At 45.7% G+C, this 19,586-nt stretch overlaps 1 protein-coding gene across 1 annotated transcript in view; it reads left to right on the forward strand.

Annotated features, from left to right (window-relative positions):
* Positions 1-19,586, forward strand: part of LOC127622889 (ATP-binding cassette sub-family C member 5-like) — a 44,216-nt gene that overhangs the window by 14,294 nt on the left and 10,336 nt on the right. The window contains exons 3-11 of the mRNA XM_052097023.1: positions 8,310-8,458; positions 10,868-11,023; positions 11,241-11,385; positions 16,198-16,431; positions 16,695-16,868; positions 16,967-17,114; positions 17,194-17,342; positions 17,427-17,534; positions 18,387-18,740. Of these exons, the coding sequence (XP_051952983.1) occupies positions 8,310-8,458; positions 10,868-11,023; positions 11,241-11,385; positions 16,198-16,431; positions 16,695-16,868; positions 16,967-17,114; positions 17,194-17,342; positions 17,427-17,534; positions 18,387-18,740 (1,617 nt within the window). The remainder of the gene's footprint in view (positions 1-8,309; positions 8,459-10,867; positions 11,024-11,240; positions 11,386-16,197; positions 16,432-16,694; positions 16,869-16,966; positions 17,115-17,193; positions 17,343-17,426; positions 17,535-18,386; positions 18,741-19,586) is intronic.

The raw sequence follows: 19,586 nt of genomic DNA on the forward strand, positions 1-19,586 counted from the left end.
AAGTATGTACAACAGGACCACGTGTATGCCATGCGTTGGCCAAGCGCTCGTGTCTGTTTCGGCCTTTTCGCATGCACAGCAAAATTTTGCAAGCAAAGAAGATGTGCCCGGGTGTGAAACCCACGTGTGTTAGGTACGAAGGACTGCCCCACACAGAGGTCACTGCCAAAACAAGTAACTTGCAACGTCCACCAAACTCAAACCCCACGTGAAACTTGAAAACATTTCTTTGCCACCAGAAATCCTTCAGGCAAAATTCCTGATTGGGCAGATTCCCATGGAGATGATGGTCTTTCGTCTGCAGATGTAAAATATTTAATGTGACCATTCTTTTACAGTTGGTGGTTCAGTAAAATAGCATTTTTAATTAATATTATAACATTATTTTGGTAACATTTACTTATTTATAACTACTTTTCCTTATCAGTGGAGATTCTTGGAAACCAAAAGCTGACTTTAGTTAAACATAGATTTGTATTACTAACAGTGCTTGAAGATGCTCACCCTGACTTTAATCTGTCTGCACAAGGCTTTAAGTACATGCTGTTCTCTTTAGTGGGCTAATCCTGCTGGCTTTTTCTGCCTCCATAGGTTTTAAAACATTTTAGAATCACTGCATTCCCTTCTCTTTGCTTACACAAAGAGAGGGGTGTAACAGTTCTCTTACGAGAGGTTCTCTCGTATTGCGTAAGCTAGCTTACGCTACGGGAAAGATTCATCTTTTCTGAGATATTGAAGCCAAAAAATTATCCTTAATTTTTGTATCCATTGTCAACGCAGTGCGACAGCTGCAGACCTTGAGCGGGCTAGCTAGCGAGCTCATAGGTTGCTCTGTGGCAACTGCTGCAGCCTATAGACGAGCTTGGGCGAACTCGCATCCAATGAGAGGCGTCCACGCGCTCACTGCATCAAAGCCCGCCAAAATGGGCGTGACTAGAGTGCATATAAGCGTAGTTCGTAGGCTGGAACCCTGATTTTCATCTCTTCAGCGAAGCTCTTCGCATCGCTGACCTGGAAGCCGCGTCGCCGTTCGAGGGGCATCAAGCAAGCGTGGACAGTGCTAGAAGAAGCCGGCCGTCTCAGCCACCTTCAGCCATCCTGCGAGCTACGCCATCCGAGGACGTATCCTTTTATTCAGCAAGCTAGTTCTCACGAACTATTCACAAAAAGTACGGCGTCTTTTTCAAGATGCCTCGCTCCACTTGCGCCTCATGTCGCGCCCTTCTCAGCAGAGGAGACCGCCACATCATCTGCGCTCTCTGCCTGGGACTGGGGCACGCAGAGCTCGCCCTCACTGAGGGCGGATGCGATTTCTGCGAGGAGCTACCGATGTCGACCCTGCGGGCTCGACTTGAAGCGCTCAAAGCAGAAACCGCCGCACCGCCTTACCTTCAGCCACGCAGGAAGAAGCGCCGCTCACAAAGGCTGCCGGAAACTGTGGTTGAAGCGACTGCCTCGCCGGAGCCTCTTCCTCGAGCATCACTTTCACCCTCCCCGGCCCCCCAGGACGCGCAGTTGCCGCCGAGCAGCCGCACTGCTGCCATCTCGGATGACGAGGCGGAGGATAAGGGCCGCTGTTCCATCATGGCTTCGGACAGCGAGGAGTGGTCAGGCTCCCAAGCCTCCTCCTCGGCCCTGGAATCCAGCAGGACCAGCGCCCGAGTCGAAGGGGAGTTAACACGCCTCCTCACACAGGCCGTCGACCGCCTCGGGCTCAGTGGTCACCGCCCCTGAGCAGGCACCCAACAGACTTCGGCGGCTGCTTTCTTCAAAGCCATCGCCGCTCTACACCCGCGGCCGGGCCGCTCCCTTCCTGCCGGAATTACATACGGAGCTTGCAAAGTCGTGGAGCAGCTCCTTTTTCAGCCAGGACCCGTTCCCACTTCTCCACCTCTCTCGGCGTCGGTGGATGGCGCCACTGAGAGAGGCTACTCCTCCATCCCCGGTCGAGGACTCGGTAGCAGCACACCTTTGTCCGCCCTCCGCGAGATGGCGTTCCAAGCCTGTGCTCCCGTCTAAGGCCTGCAGAGCGACTTCCGCCTATGTTGGCGCGCCTATTCCGCCGCCCGGCCAAGCGCATCTGCTCTGCACTCAATGGCCGTTTTACAGATCCTACAAGCAGCCCTTCTTCGAGTGGGATGAGAAAGGCAGGCACCCAGAGGCTGTTACTGATCTCTGGCGCGACAGACCTCGCCGCTCAGGCTACCAAAGCTGCAGCCCAAGCTCTAGGGAAGTGCATGGCCTTGCTGACTGTGACCGAGAGACACTTATGGCTAACACTAGCCGACATGGGAGAAGCAGAGCTCCACGTTCCTCAACGCACCGCTCTCTCCGACCCGGTCTCTTCGGCTCTGCGGTGAGTGGCATTGTTGACCGCTTCTCAGAAGTCAGAAAGCCACCCAAGCCATGAACCTCTTCCTGCAGCGTCGCGCTAGCTCCTCTGCAGGCCGCTCACGTGATCAGCCTCCTGCACGAGCCTCTTCACAGCGCCCAGTTCAACAAACTCAGACTTCTCAGCGTCGACAGGGCGGCCGCCCTCGATCAGCGCTCAGACAGCCGCCGCGAGACCGCCACCCCCGCGGGCCTCGATTTAAGGTAGCGCTGAAACCAGAGCAACTGAAGTCTTCCTAACTTTGTTGAACAAGCGGCGGCTCAGTCCGCCGCGGCCAGACCACCGTCAAAGCTTTGCCCCTGTCAGTCCCCTTCTCTCAGGCTACTACAGTGGTGAATTTAGCAGCCAACAAGCCGGTGACACTGCCCGCTTGCCTGCACTCAAGCGCCGTTTTCACGGCGACCCAAATAAATCTTGTAAAGAGCAAACATGTCTTATGTGTAGAAAAAGTGCCCACAACCCAGTGTTAGCCCCTACACACAAGCATAACACATCCCGTGCCCCTATCAGAGCACGCTCTCATAAAGCGATTACTGAACTGCTCGGCGTCAGAGTCAATGAAGAGCCCACAAATGCGTCTGTAGCGCCCATTCTCTGCCCGCTCTGTTACACGACCAGCAAACATTCCTCTGTGTGTAAGTCCGTGCCCGTGACTATGCTTGCGCATCACGTAACAGATGTGACTCTTTCCCCATTCATTCCAATCGGAAGTCACTCACAAAACAGCCTGTTCATGCTGTCTGCGAGCAATCATGCATAAACACACTAAGCGCGCTCACACATTTTGTTCAGCTCTGTGTGCGGCAATCAGAGCGAATTGGCCATTCATCCTCTAGCGTTACGCTTCAAAGCGTGGGAAGCTATTCCAGGGATATCCAAGTGGGTGTTAAGCACAATACAACAGGGCTATTTGCTACAGTTCGATCGCCGCCCTCCTCGCTTCAGAGCGCGGCTCGAAACCACTGTGAACACGGAAGCAGCGTGCATGCTTCGTTCAGAAATAGCAAGCCTTCTGTGCAAAGGGCCATAGAAAAAGTGCCACCCTCTCTGAGCGAGTCGGGGCTTTACAGCCGTTATTTTCTTGTTCCCAAGAAAGACGGCGGCCTCAGACCCATATTAGATCTCAGGGTTTTGAACAAGGTGCTTGCAAAAGACCGTTCAAAATGCTTATAATCAGGAAACTCCTCGCGCATATGTGCCAGGGGACTGGTTTATTTCTCTCGATCTGAAAGATGCATACTTTCAGATTCAGATAAATCCCGTCACAGGCCATTCTTGAGATTAGCCGGCGGCCAGGTTTATCAATACACCGTCCTTCCGTTCGGCCTGTCCTTAGCACCCGTACTTTCACGAAGTGCATGGATCTGGCGCTCGCACCCCTCTTGAGTCAGGGTTTGCGAATTCTGAACTATTTGGACGACTGGCTGATTATGGCTCAGTCACATATGGAGCTTCTGTCTCACAGAGTCAGTTCTCCTCAGCCATCTGAACAGTTTGGGTCTTGCAGTCAATTGGACCAAGAGCTCACTACAGCCCAGTCAGACCATTTCCTTCCTGGGAATAGAACTAGACTCCGTGGCAATGACGGCTCGCTTATCTACACAGCGCGCGCGCCGTGTTCAGCGACTAGCCGCATCTTTTCAGATGAACAGCCTCACGCCTCTGAAGAAATTCCAGAGAGTGCTAGGTTACATGGCCTCAGCCGCAGCAGTACTTCAGCTGGGTTTACTGCACATCGCCCGCTTCAGCATTGGCTAAACACCCAGCGTCTCGCCGGGCTTGGGCCACAGGCCGCCAGCCCATCAAGGTGACTCAGACCTGTATATCAGCTCTGCAGCCCTGGACAGTGGCGAATGGTATCAGCGGGGAGTGACAATGGGAGCTGTATCTCGCCGAAAAGTCATCTCGACAGGCAGCGTCCAACACGGGTTGGAGCGCGGTCTCGCGAGAGCTCTCCGGTTTTCGGCCTATGGTCAGTTCAGGAAAAGCTCCTTCACATAAATTGTCTGGAAATGATAGCAGTCGAGTGCAGCGCTTGTGCGCTTTCTCCCGGTCATTCAGGGTCACCACGTCCTGGTCCGTTCGGACAACAGATCTGTGGTATCCTACCTAAACCGTCAGGGTGGTGTCAGATCCAGGAACCTCTTCCATCTGGCCGAAACGCATACTGAGTTGGTCCCAGTGCCACCTGCGCTCGCTGAGGGCGACGCGCGTGCCAGGCCACCTGAACAACGGCCCGGACAGACTGTCCAGAGACAATATTCCCCCAGGGGAATGGTCCCTGCACGCTCAAACAGTCCAGGCGTTATGGCACCTATTCGGCAGAGCAGAGATAGACCTCTTTAGCGTCCAAAGAGAACTCTCACTGCCCAATATTTTTCTAGAAGCGAGGGCAGCTGGCCCAGGACTGGCCCAGGCGCCCGCTTTATGCCTTCCCTCCTGTCTCGCTATTGCCACAGGTAATGCAGAGGATCAGGAAGCAGCGTCACTCGGTGCTCCTCATAGCCCGCGTTGGGAGAATCAGACATGGTTCCCGGAGCTTACGCAGCTGTCACTGACAGCGCCGTGGCCCATCCCAGTGAGAGCAGATCTCCTCTCTCAAGCTCGCGGCACAATCTGGCATCCCCACCCAGAGCTGGGCTGCATGCGTGGGTGATCAGCGACTACCCGTCGCTCTGCCAGAAGGAGTAATAAACACCATCATACACGCTAGAGCCCCTTCCACGAGAAGACTCTATGCGTCAAAATGGTCTGTGTTCTCAAAATGGTGCACCGACAGAGACCTGGACCCGCGGACATGTGGGGTGTTGTCGCTGCTCGTATTTCTACAAGAGCTGCTGGATAAGGGCAGATCCCCATCCACGCTCAAAGTGTGTGTGGCAGCCGTTGCGGCGTTCGCTGAACCCCTGCACGGCCAGTCATGGGGTAAAAACGTGCTGGTCATCCGCTTCCTCAGGGGAGCTAGAAGGATGAACCCCAGCGCCCCATCGGTTCCTATCTGGGATCTTTCTATAGTTCTCGAAACTATGAAATCCCCCTTTCGAACCACTTCAATCCGTGGATTTGAAATACCTTTCACTCAAAACCGTTTTCTGACTGCCCTGTCATCAGTCAAGCGTGTGGGAGACCTTCACGCGCTGTCTGTCAGCGCTGCGTGTCTTGAGTTTGGACCAAGTGACTCCAAGGTCATTTTAAAGCCTAGACACGGCTATGTTCCCAAGGTGATCGGTACTCCTTTCAGAGCACAGGTCATTTCCCTATCGGCACTGCCAGCACCCGATAGCTGACGCGACACCAATCTCCTTTGCCCGGTCAGAGCACCGAGATTGTATACTGCGCGCTCCGCTGCTTTCAGGCGCTCGAGCAGCTTTTCGTTTAGTTCGGGGGCGCGCAAAGGTCTCGCCGCCTCGAAACAGACACTATCTAGATGGATAGTGGACGCTATTGCTGCTGCATACGCGTCAATAGACCTACCATGCCCGTTGGGCATTAGGGCTCACTCCACTAGAGGCATGGCATCCTCGTGGGCATGGTCCAGCGTGATTTCCATTCACGACATATGTGTGGCAGCGGGATGGACTTCCCCCTCCACCTTTGTCAGATTTTACAATATGGAAGTGCCCGCTCTGCAGGCAAAACTACTAGCGGTTTAATACGCTACAGCTCCCCTGGTGAGCTGCACTGATGGGACACATTCCACACAGACCGGCACCGCCGCTCTGTCGTTCCCTTCCCACTATGTGCTTATGTATTACACAATCAATGACCCGCATTCTTGCCGGCTAAATATTTTTTCCCACTCATAAGGGCTCCCCGGGTCCCCCTTAATTCCCTGGGGCTCATACAGTGGATGCTTGGCGCGCGGCGTTGACAATGGGTTCCGTGAGCGTAAGCTAGCTTACGCAATATGAGAGAACCTCTCGTAAGAGAACGTGATCGGTTACCTAGCGTAACCTCGGTTCTCTCTAGATGAGGAGCGAGTATTGCGTAGCCGACGTGCTTCGCGCCACGGCGACTTTTCAGCTTAAGTCAATGAAAACCAGGGTTCCAGCCTCACGAACTACACTTATATGCACTCTAGTCACGCCCATTTTGGCGGGCTTTGATGCAGTGAGCTGCGGACGCCTCTCATTGGATCGCGAGTTCAGCCCAAGCTCGTCTATAGGCTGCAGCAGTTGCCACAGAGCAACCTATGAGCGGGCTAGCTAGCGAGCTCATAGGTTGCTGCCGCACTGCGTTGACAATGGATACAAAAATTAAGGATAATTTTTTGGCTTCAATATCTCAGAAAAGATGAATCTTTCCCGTAGCGTAAGCTAGCTTACGCAATACTCATTCCCTCATCTAGAGAGAACCGAGGTTACGTTAGGTAACCGATACGTTTCTCACGGTTCAGTTTGTATCACGGTGTTAGGGTCAAGGTTTTTGTATGGTTCGGTATTTGCTATGTTCAGAAAGAAAATCAACATAAAGTGCATTACAAACGCAATTCATCATATATTCAACATTCCGAAGATGTTCATCACTATAGAAGGAACCTTGCTATTAATATGGATACAAGAAGGGTCCGGGATATCACAGCTCAAGTGTTTTAATCAAACACTGAAATTCCATTAACGAATTATGGCAACATAACTTCATGGCACTGACCACTACAAGCGTTTCAGTTATTGTTTCATGTATGTCTGAATTAATACTGAGTGCCTGCTTAAAATGAGTGTGTGCAGTTTCAGATCACCTACGGCTCTGTGTGCATTTCTTTGGGTGATGTCGGCTTACATGATTAATCATAAATCGATGTATAACCAGTATACAGCACTTGCGTCGAGCAATGTTGGCAAACAGTGCCTGTTTTGTAAACTTTTTTGAACATTGCTGTTGTAATTGACTGCAAAAGAAAATGTTACCAGACAGGAATAACGCAGGGGGCTTCTCTATCAGCAGCTCGCTTGCCATTTCTCCGCTTGACATTTTCAACTACACACAACGCATGCAGAACTGTGATGTCATCAAGATGACCCACCTGAAACACAGGCAAGAGCGTATCTATTTACAGATTCATTCAGGCACATTAACGGTGGTTGTATCTGTGCATGTCTATTTGACACTTTGTTTTCTTCGCCAAACCTTGCGCTCCAGATGCTTCATTAAACTTGAAGTGATCTGCAGTGCCAATGCTTACCGAACCACGTGTGGCGAACCGTACGCTTAGTTTTTTTTTACCGAGAATGTTACAACCCTAATGTACACAGACTCACACTCTGACTGCTCTGAGCACTCAGCCTAGATGTCAGCAGAAAACACCACGGCACTCATCACCAAGGGCAACGGCCCATATAAATAGCCTGTTGTCTCAGCTGGCTCTGGGCAACACAAAATTTATTGTTGTCTGGCCTGTTATAAAATACTGTGTTTGTTGGCATATGTGGCAGTGTGTGTCTGCACGTGGGCTTGAGAACATAATGTTTTGACTCTTCATTTGGTTTACTGCAAAAAAAAATTCTAATATAATTTGCTTGTGATTTGTTAAGCTAAACATTATAGATACATGACTTAAACATGTGGCTGCAATTTAGAATCATGGGCTCCATCAGCTCCATCTCTATGTTTAAGCCTGCGTGCAGCACGGGACTGGATGTTCCCCTTGTATGGTGTCATGGTTTTCCCCTAAGCATTATCAACAAGCATGAGTTGCATGGTCTCAGAAGTCTGACTTGATGGCTTGTTTCCTTCCTATGTTAGTTTCGCTGAAAATATTTGCCCTTGCCCAATATGTGCTGACAAACATGTCTTCTTTCATTTCCTGTTAACATTTTTTGCAATGTCACGTCTTTCCATTGAAAAGTGCTGAAATGCTAAAAGTTACGTAGGGTCATGCTCATGATAACTAAAACCCAATCTGTTTATTTTCTCCCAGGATGCTTTTGAAATGGCAGCGAGAGCCGAGGGTGGCCTGTCATTGGATGGGGGCAATGCCACTCATGCAAAAGAGTTGGAAGATGAAGTCGGGAGAAGCAAATACCACCAAAGTGTCTGTGTGCTCAAGCCCTTCCGGTCTACCAGCAAGTATGTACTACAGTTACTGATCAACATGCCTTTCATTTTAGTAAGCAAAGCTGTAGCACTTTGCTGTGGTAACACAGTTTCAGTTTCCACACCATATAAATAATTTATTTAGTCTCTGCACTTTTCTGAAACAAACAGTAACATACTAAAATTCAGGAACAAACTAATATAAAACTGTATTTGTGGGTCACGTGGTACATATTCCTATTTATTGTAGTTTATTTACTGTAGGAGGAGGCGAGAACCGGCTTGACAATATAAATCATATTTTTAATAAGCACACATATGACGGACAGCTGCCTGTAAAAGCTCTCTCTCTGTCGCACCACTGTCCGCAGCCGGCGTTTATCCCTCTCGGAAGCTTGATTAGCCTGATAAGAGACTCATGTGTAGAATCATGACATACCCCCCCCCCCCCCTTTTGTTTTCTGGGGGAGGGCGTGCCTTACTCTCCATCTGCTGGAAGGTCATCACCACCTTCCTGAATCTGGGAGGGGACAGGGGGAGGGAAACAATAATGATTAAAATAGGGGGTACTTCCTGTAACAGTGTAGAACCCCCAACAAAAAAAACAATGTACAATTTAAAAGGGAGGGAAAAGGCCAATGCGGAGCGTCAGTGGGAGAGAGAGGAGAGAGAGAGAGAGAGAAAAAAAACACTTACTCACCGGTTCTCCGATATGCCGTAGCTTGGTACAACTCCTCCACCCTCAAAACGGACGACAGCCGTGCCTCCCCAGGTGGATCGGAGGCAGTCCTCGGACCCCTGGCGGACGGAACGCCCCGCCGCGTTCTCGGGGAACAGAAGGGGTCTCCCCCGCCCCTGGCAACAGTTCTCCCGCTCTAGGCAGTTGGCTGGGAGTCCCTCCCCGCTCCAGGCGGTCGGCAGTCCACTCTTGACCCCACCGCATTTTGTGGCTGGTAGGGGTATCCCTCCTGCCCCTGGCAACGGCCCTGACCGCTCCAGGCGGTTGGCTGGAGACCCTTCTCCCCTCGCAGTCAGCGGCTGTTCCTCCACTTCCAGGCGGCCAGGAGTTGAAGTTGAATGCAAACATGGCTAATAATGGCTTAAAAAACTAAATTATCACACCACACCACATTTGTATTTTGTGACAAGAAAATAATTTTTGTAAAAAGACTGATCAAGGTGATATTTGTCTCATAACAGATTTGAGCTATTGAACTTGATGTGGGCAGTACATGCATAAAAAATACTGTACTGACTTCGGTTTGAACAATGTTAAAAAATACTTTGATGTCACATCCTCAAATATTATCAGAATTTTAGTAAGTGGAAATTACTGACCATATAGTCTTTAATGAAATTAATACACTGTGCTAACTTGGAGAATTGGGAAATTTCATCTGGAGGAAATATAAAACTGAGCATCATCTGTATAGCAGTGAAAAATAATTAATGTTTCTCGATAATCTCTCCTAAGGGAAGCGTGTAAAGGACCCAATATAGAGCCTTGTGGAACTCCCATACTTGTATTTGATCTGACAGTTCCTCTATGCACAAAAGTAGTACCAGATCTAAACCAGGCTAATGCCTGTCCACAAATTTCAATGTAGTTCTCAGGCCTGTCATATGATGTCATAAAAGATCAAACCATTACAGGTATTGGACTGAAGCAAAATCTTTCCAGCAAGTCAGCAAGTCAGTTTGAACCATATTTGGAAAACTCTCGGGAGGCTATTTCCAGTCATGTCAGTGCAGCTCCTATCTACTTGAATAGGGAAAGACTGAAATCTCAAAAATGGTTGGTCAAGATTATGATCAAAGAACATATTTCAAATCGGCAAAATTTTTTTTATAATACTGGAATCATAAACTGTGCTTCTTTACCTCATATTATGCAACAAAATGCAATTTCCTGGCTTGTATTGCTAATGCGATTGCACGTTCTCGAGTTGATTGACAGGCGATGTCTGTATCTAAAAAGTTATTAGCTCTTTTACCTGTAAGGCAGGACTTCCTTTTCTACACATGTTGGCCGCTAGAGTTTTGGGGTTCCAATTTCTCCCATTCATTTAAATAGAAGTGGCTCGTTTCTGAAAAATAGTCTTTGACTGAATTCGTGGACAAATTACAAATTAGCGCATTTTCTCATACTATTTATAAAGCATTATAGAGTACAACTAAAAGTAAAACATATTTTAATTTCAACAAAATCAAAATTTTGGTAGAACTAGGTTTTTTAATTTTACGTATCCCATTAAAATTCAAAGGTCATGAATGGGGAATGTGCCGTTACTGTATGTCTGAGAAAGGCTAATGCTACTCTCGGTGGATGCCAATAATAATATAACAACCAAATGGCATTGAATTAAAAAAAAACTGCAGTTTAAGGACTTATTTATGTCTCTTGCCTTTTCTCTTGTCCTGTTTTCTACTCTGCCATCCTAGGCATCAGCATCCGGTGGACAATGCTGGCCTCTTCTCTTTTATGACCTTTAATTGGTTGACCTCGTTGGCTGTGCTGGCCCATAAGAAGGGTCAGCTGTTCCTGGAGGATATATGGGCGGTGTCGCAGTTTGAGAGCTGTGAGACCAATCATCGCCGGTCAGTACTGTTATATTACTATGGAGTGAGTGGATTGGTTGATGTTCTGAAATTCTGATTAAAGCACTCATACAACATTAATACTTGTAATTGAGGCCCTTTGCAATTTTGGGTACTTTTTGGTTCTTATTTGTTAGTGCCAACTGTATAGTTCACCTTCACACACTTCAAAGCAGGAGCTGGGTTTGTTGTAATTGATACATATTTGTGTCTGCAGGCTGGCTGGACTGTGGGATGAAGAGGTCAGGTCACGAGGGGGCGGGGCGTCTCTTCGTCGTGTGGTCTGGATCTTTTGCCGCACGCGTCTTCTGCTGTCCATCCTCTGCCTTATGGTTACTCAACTCGCAGGCTTCAGTGGCCCAGTAAGTAACACCCTTTAAGATCTTTTCTGTGTTTCTACAGTCTTCTCCTCCCTCTCTCTCTCTCTCTCTCTCTATCTCTCTATCTATCTCTCTCTATCTATCTCTTTCTCTGTCTGTTTCTCTGTGTATTATTAGCTCTGTAGGCCCAATCAAATCCTGCCCCCTCATTTACTCAGGTGAGTGTTTGGGGTATGGGAAGTGTTATTATGTGAAACTTTGTCACTGGGGCCTCAGATGTGATCTCTGTCATCTTTGTGGCTCCTAAAACCATTTTATAAAATCATTTAACTCTTCAAGCTATTTGTAAAGTGCCTTAATTATGACTTGTGCCAATGCCATAAGAGTATTATTAGCTGCTTTGTGCCAAATACTTTGACATGCTCGTCATAACATTAGTAGAACAGTGACACCGAATAGTCCAAGAAATTAGACGTTAATGATATTATTGGTCAGAAGGACTTAAAAAAAAAAAAAAAGATGGCCCAAATTGTGTAAATTCTGTGCCATGAGGAGCACCAAACGGAATTGCAATCTGTTTGAGGTGGGACAACCTGTTGGGCGGACATTGGAAGATGGTGGAAAATGGGTTTAATTTTTTTGTTTAAAACAGGAAATACTTTTGGCATTACTGTTTGGCGCTGCTAATAGCGCAGAATTTACATACTTCAACTGAAAAAATTGTTCACCCAAAATGGAACATTCTCTCATCATACCATCCCAAATGTGTATGACTGTTTTTCTTCAGCAAAACACAAAGATTTTTGAAAGAATATTTCAGCTATGTAGGTCCATGAAATTGTAAGTGAATAGTGGCCACATTTTTGAAGCTCCAAAAAGCACATATAGCCATCATAAAAGTAATCCAAATGACTCCACTGGTCTAATTAATGTCTTCTGAAGCAAAACGTCAGGTGTGTGTAAGAAATAGATCAATATTTAAAACTTTTTATTAAAAATTCACAAGGGTCGAATACAGGCTGCCTCTTGAATGATGTAAGGCAAGTTCATGTGAGAAATCAAAATAATATGTAAGCACAGTTTTGTTTACAACAGAAAAGCATAGATATTCATACATAGATGCCTCATTCAACTGGTTTGGATACGTCAACTGTTGCGCCATCTTGGAACGGTCAACAAGGAGAGCTGTTTGAATCGGTTTGAATGCAAGTGAATAGAGGAGATGCCTCAGACTGAGCTCCTTGCTCAGACCTCTGCATAAACTGCTTTTGTGTGGAAACAGTATTGCGGTCCATAGGAACAGCTGCTAATAAGATATCTACGAACGAATGTCTATGCAGAGGAGGCTCATACACTTACATCATGTGAGAGGCAGTTTGAACTCCACCCTCATCAATGTACAAACCTCAAGCCTTTTGGTGGCGAACATTTTTTGTAAAAAAAAGTTCTAAATATTGATCTATTTCTTACACACACCTGATGTTTTGCTTCAGAAGACATTAATTAGACCAGTGGAGTCATTTGGATTACTTTTAAGATGCCTTTATGTGCTTTTTGGAGCTTCAAACTTTTGGCCACCATTCACTTGCTTTGAATGGACCTACAGAGCTGAAATATTCTTCCAAAAATGTCCATTTGTGCTCTGCTGAGAAGACAGTCATACACATCTGCGATGGCATGAGGGTGAGAATTTTTATTTTTGGATGAACTATTCCTTTAAAGTAACTCTTAGTATCTCTCTTAGTTCAAGACAAATTTGATCAATCCCTAATGTTCTGTCATTTTAAGAAAGCTGCGATAAATTACTTAAGCTTCAAATGCTGTGATGCAAAACCAAAAATAACTTCATTACACCTTTCTATTTGTCTATTGCCTACCAGGCACATGGTGTTTTATATATGGGATATTAACTGCATTTAGTATTGGACAAACCCTCTAGAAAGTATTGACTACTTTGAGTCCTTAATAGTTAAGTTTTCTGCAAATCTGGAATATGTTTTTATTGCCCAATATGAAATTATTGATTTTGGGTACAATATACACTGATCAGCAACAACATTAGAACCACCTCCCTAATATTGTGTAGGTCCCTCTCGTGCTGCCAAAACAGCGTAAACCTGCATCTCAGAATAGCATTCTGAGATGATATTCTTCTCACCACAATTGTAAAGAGCAGTTATCTGAGTTAGAGTAGACTTTGTCAGTTCAAACCAGCCTTGCCATACTTTGTTGACCTCTCTCATCAACGTGGTATTTCCGTCCACAGTTTTTGGCATCATTTGGAGTAAATTCTAGAGACTGTTGTGTGTGAAAATCCCAGAGATCAGCAGTTACAGAAATACTCAAACCAGCCCATCTGGCACCAACAATCATACCATGGTCCAAATCACTGAGATCACATTTTTTTCCCTATTCTGATGGTTGATGTGAACATTAACTGAAGCTCCTGACCCATATCTGCATGATTTTATGCACTGTACTGCTGCCACATGATTGGCTGATTATATAATTTCATGGCTGATTGTTGGTGACAGATTGGCTAGTTTGAGTAATTCTGTAACTGCTGATCTCCTGGGAACGGTATCTAGAATTTACACCGAATGGTGCCAAAAACAAAAATTCAATGAGCAGCAGTTCTGTGGATGGAAATGCCTTGTTGATAAGAGAAGTCAACAGAGAATGGCCAGACTGGTTTGAACTGACAAAGTCTACGGTAACTCAGATAACCACTCTGTACAATTGTGGTGAGAAGAATATCATCTCAGAATGCTATTCTGAGCTGCGGGTTGGCGCTGTTTTGGCAGTTGCTTTTAATGTTGTGGCTGATCGATGAGATTTAGGGGAATTTCCACATAGCAAAAGCGTAGTATAAAGAGATATCTCCTTAGATCAGGAGGATAGGCTAACATTTTCTTCAAGGAGAGCTTTTGTCACTGTCCCACCATGGGCGACACAGCAAGGCTCTGTCTCCTTCAACCGTTGGAGAGAATCAGACTTAACAAAACACTTAGATCTGTTTAAGATTTATCTACTGACTTTTTTCTCCTGTTGTCTTTACGTATTTAGCAATTCCCTGTAGAACATCTCCTTGAAGAGATACCTGTCCTTGCTCTGATGACTGAGGTCAGGGGTGATTTGTAAAGAAGGTGGGTGTCTTGGGTGGTGGGTGGCTGCAAGGTTGTTAGTTTGGGTCAGATTGGAGTTAAGGGTCAGAGGTCGCTGAATCCCCATGTGTGTGACATGTGACAGAGGCTATTCTTTAGAATCCACAGGGTGTCCATTTAACCTGCGGGACGAGCACACGGCAGACTGAGCCGATGAGGAATCCTGGGAGGTAAGGGCATGTTTCTTATGCAGGGCTGGATCAAGAGTTAATGCTGTATGCTGCCCCTCTCTATCTCTCCCTGTCTCTCTTTCTGTTTCCCCTCTCTTATTTGATCTCTGTTACTACTCCATCTTATTAAAATCAAAAATGTTTTGAAATGATCCAGAGAGAATGTCTCAAAGGGTTGGGTAATCCAATGTATGTTTAATGATGAATGTGGGCAGCATGTTTGATTTTGTGCCTATGGACAATTGATCAGACTACTGCAAATATCTGCCCCATTCAAAACCAGCTCCTGTACACAATGGAAAATGGACTTGGGTTTCTTACTTTGGACTGCAAAACTCCCAAGTTTGAGAGATTGATGGGTTTACAGGCAATTTTTAGACCCATACATCTTGCTCTCTCAATATGTTGCTGGATTTTTGTCTTATTTCATGGACACCTTTTTGGGCAACATAGCGTGACCATTAACATGAAGTGTAAATGGGTCTTGTAAGATGTGCGTCATTCAGGGAGAGATTGCTGCCCCACTAACCTCAATTAAAAATAAATGGGACAGCTTTTTGCCTAAGTGATGACAACTTGCCAATGGACTCTCAAAGAACTAGATGTGGTTTTATTTTCATTTGACATTATATCTGAAATCATCTTTTTATAAAACAATGTGCTTTTTGTATTGTCCCTGATCCATGTGTTTTCTTTCTCAAATCTTTTTGTAAATGTGTAACTTTTTCAAGGTTCAATATTCAAGGTTTCCTTAATAAAAAGTAGTAGCTGTGTTGAACCACATGGGTTTGCCCGTGTTCCCAGTTTCTGTGTGCATATCCTTGACTGCATATTTGCATGATATTTGAGAATGGTGTGTGTGTGCGTGTGTGCGTGCGTGTGTGTGCGCGTGCGTCTATCTGCTTGTATGACCTTAAAAATTGTTCTAGTTTTCTATGCTTTTTGCATCCGCACACTCTGCTACTAATTATTGATTTAACTGATATTAATTTTCAGGTGTTAAAACAAAATTACGTCTCCATCCTGTACCCCAACCTGATGTGACTGTAGGTAAAATGACTTTGAATCCACAAACAAGGGGCACTATGTCCATAATTCACATTGCTAGCAAAGTACAATATCTCTCATTTGTCCCAAAAATGGTACTGTCGGTTTCATTGTCTCTCTTGTTCTTTTTCAAAGGCTAGAGAAAAGGGCCACTTAAGGTAAACTATTAGAACACAGGCTGACATTCTCTCTCAGTAGAAGTTGCTGTTACCTCACTGTCTCAAATGAGTAGAAATTGTTCATAATGATGATGCCACACACGTAGAACACAGTGATCTGCATCCTCTACCTTTTTTCTGCCAAAAGCTGTAATAATGTCAGATGTTGATGATGAGGAAGGTTACAGTAGCCCTGAATTTTTGTTTTGATCTAAGTGAATATATATATCGCAGTGGTGGTGCTCGGGCATGTATGTATCCTCAGTCACGCCTGCTGTGTCCTGTTGCTCCCTTGCTCGTCCTCCCTCTCCCCAGGCATTTGTGGTGAGGCGGTTACTGGAGTATACGCAGATGAGTGAACCAGACCTGCCCTATGGCCTGCTGCTGGTGCTGGGCCTATTGGCCACCGAGATGATTCGCTCTTGGTCCCTTGCCCTCACCTGGGCGCTCAACTACCGCACCGGCACCCGCCTGCGTGGAGCCATCCTGACCATGGCATTCCATAAGATACTGCGTCTGCGCAGCCTACGAGAGAAGAGCATGGGAGAGGTATGCTTTTAGAGGGTGGTCAGGGTTGTTGGACATTATGAGGTGGCATTTGGATTAATTTATTGGATTAAATAACATTCAGGAAAGTTAGAAGCAGATATCCTAGGGTGTTGAATGTTGAAGAGATGAAGAGTGAAGGAAGGTGATATCCTCATATATTTTTGGACCCATTTATGGTAGTATGTAAAGTTCACAACAGTATCTACTGCATTGTCTTGTCAATGTACATGGTGTTCACTGTTTTTTCTCTTGGTTTTATTTAGCTGATCAATATGTGTTCAAGTGATGGACAGCGCATGTTTGAAGCTGCTGCTGTGGGCAGCCTTTTGGCAGGAGGTCCCCTGGTGGCCGTGCTAGGAATGGCATACAACTTGTGTGTACTGGGGCCGACCTCTCTGCTAGGTTCTGCTGTATTCATCCTCTTCTACCCTACTATGGTGAGCTTCTCTGTCTGTGGTTATTCTACATTTGGTCTTGCCTTCCTGATGGATATTTCTGTTATTATAATGCATCTGTTTTGTTCCTGTTTTGATAGATGTTTAGTTCCAGGCTGACGGCTTACTTCAGGAGGAAGGGAGTAGCCGTGACTGACCAGCGTGTTCAAAAGATGAATGAGATTCTGAACTACATCAAGTTTGTTAAGATGTACGCCTGGGTTAAGGCCTTCTCACAAGCAGTACGAAGTAAGTATAGGTTCATTTTTGGTGTTTTGCCCCTTTGTTGTATGAATATGTTTGTAAATCATTGTATATGGTCTCACAGGAATAAGAGGTGAGGAACGTCAGATCCTGGAGCAGACAGGATATTTTCAGAGCATAACGGTTGGCGTGGCACCTATCGTTGTGGTGATCGCTAGTGTTGCAACATTCTCTACCCATATGTTGCTAGGTTATGACCTTACTGCTGCACAGGTAGGGTTACATTACTTGGGTTTTGTAGTGTAGTCATTACCAGAGTATAAATATACTCATGCATTGACTCCTTATTGTCCTCAGGCATTCACAGTTGTGACTGTTTTCAATGCCATGACCTTTGCCCTGAAGGTCACCCCATTCTCTGTCAAGTCTCTCTCTGAGGCATCTGTCGCAATAGATAGGTTCAAGGTGAGCTCTCTCTTTTTCAATTCTGCCTCTCTCTTCTCCATGTATTTAGTTCTACTCCTGTCCTGCAAATTCTTGTCTTTTTAATTTTCCTACCTTATCTGGTAGTCTGTATTTTGTCCTCATGGGATCCCTTTCCTGTAAATCCAAGCATTGGAGGAGGTGGTCTTGTTGAGGTGTATTTGCTTTGGTCCAGATGGATAATCTTGGAGAATTTGCCAAATAAGATGGGAAGGGGGGGTGTTTTTTTTTTCAAATTGGTGCCACAGAAGGTCCTGTTGATGTTCTCACGGCTCTCCACAAACTTAAACATAATCATGCAGATGAGAGTGTCTTTACATGCCTTTTAAGACTTGTTGGTTTCTCACCTCAGTGATAGAATACAAAGATTCTTTAGATAAGAACAGTCACATAATGTCCCTTTCACATGACTCGTTTCTGGGCTTCAAAACACCTCTTAGCACAAGCGGCATGCACCAATTTGACTACCACATGCACAGCATCACAGATAACATCACAGAAGAGCTTTATTTCGAGTTTGGCTGGTAGCAGAACAACTGGAAGTGTACACACTGCCAACAAGTGAAAATAGTAATGCAAATAAAAGTGGTTGAAGAGAGAGGAAAAAGACACGTTTAACATGGGTTTAAATTGTACTTTAATGGGATGCTTGTACAACTTGATGTAGCTAGATACGAAAGATTCCAGCTTGTTTGAATTCCATCTTGTTTGAATTTTCAGAGCAATGAATTATCATGTGAATTGTCCACCTCTACATTAAATTACTTTGTTGTTGCCCTTCCTGGTTGTGTTGATTCAGCCTGTTTTCTGTTTTCACCATTTTACTCCAATCAGAGTTTACTCATGATGGCCGAGGTAAAGATGATCCGTGAACTTCCACAGAATCCTTCTGCTGCCATAGAGATGAGTGGTGCCAGCTTGGCTTGGGAAACGGGGGGTCACAGTGCCCAACCCTCACCCCGCGGCACGCCCTACGTAGGCCTGGGCCTGAGAGGGGGACACAAGAAGCCCCGGCAGCGTGATGATCCAAGACATCAAGGGATGATGGAGGAGGAACAGAATGGTCGTCTGTTGAATGATGTGTCAGGAGACATGGCCTCCAGCCCTGACGATCAAACCCTTCAAGTGCCAACCATCAGCCAACGGCTGCAAAGAACTCTCCACTGCATCGACCTCACTATACAAAAGGTCTTTGCCTTTCTGAATGTTCTGAGATTTCTGAATGAAAATTTGGCAGACAAAAACCATTTGGCTTTTAAGATTCTGAATTTGTACAATTATAGAATTTGATCAACTTAGTGTGAATTTGAACATGCAACTCTTCCAAAGTCTACCTTTAGTTATCTATTAGTACCATGGATTTAAAATCTACTTTCAAAGGATATTCTACCAGTAAGCTTATTGCTTACTGCAACTGACAGAAGAACGAATACATTAGTTAGGAACGACATAGTCAGCAAATGCAAAGTTGGTTTAGGATCTTGTGTCAGCCTGAATTTTTGTGATAAATTACTGCCTGAAGGTGCAGTCACATTTATCTTCACCCTGCAAAATTGAGAATGCGAAATACAGTCATCTCAATGGGAATCTAATACAATTGTGAATTTCGCACAATGTACTTCCAGTGGCAAACAATTTCTCCTTACGGATTTTGCATGGAGATTTAATTTGGTAAAATTTGACAGGCGAATTCACCACGTTGACCAATAGAAAGATGCTTGGTTTCGTACAAAGCTACACAGAATATTCACAATGGACAGGGATATCATTTTATGCAGTATTAAAACAAATATAATTTAGTGCAGTATTAAAAAAAGCTGTTTGGCAGTTAGTTTTTGCTGGTTTCACAAGCGTTCAACATCCACCCATGCCTTCTTTACCCATGGAATTTGCCTTGCAAAGGTAAATGTTACCTTGCTGTGACAGGGCGGAGGGCGGGACCAGGTGTGTAAAATCACGACCCGGCCCCGCCCTCCGCCCTGTCACACTTGCCTTGACAGCATATTATCCCACTTATTATTACATGGCTACTTA

The sequence above is a fragment of the Xyrauchen texanus genome, chromosome 29 (genome assembly GCF_025860055.1).
Source record: "Xyrauchen texanus isolate HMW12.3.18 chromosome 29, RBS_HiC_50CHRs, whole genome shotgun sequence".
Taxonomy (NCBI): Eukaryota; Metazoa; Chordata; class Actinopteri; order Cypriniformes; family Catostomidae; genus Xyrauchen; species Xyrauchen texanus.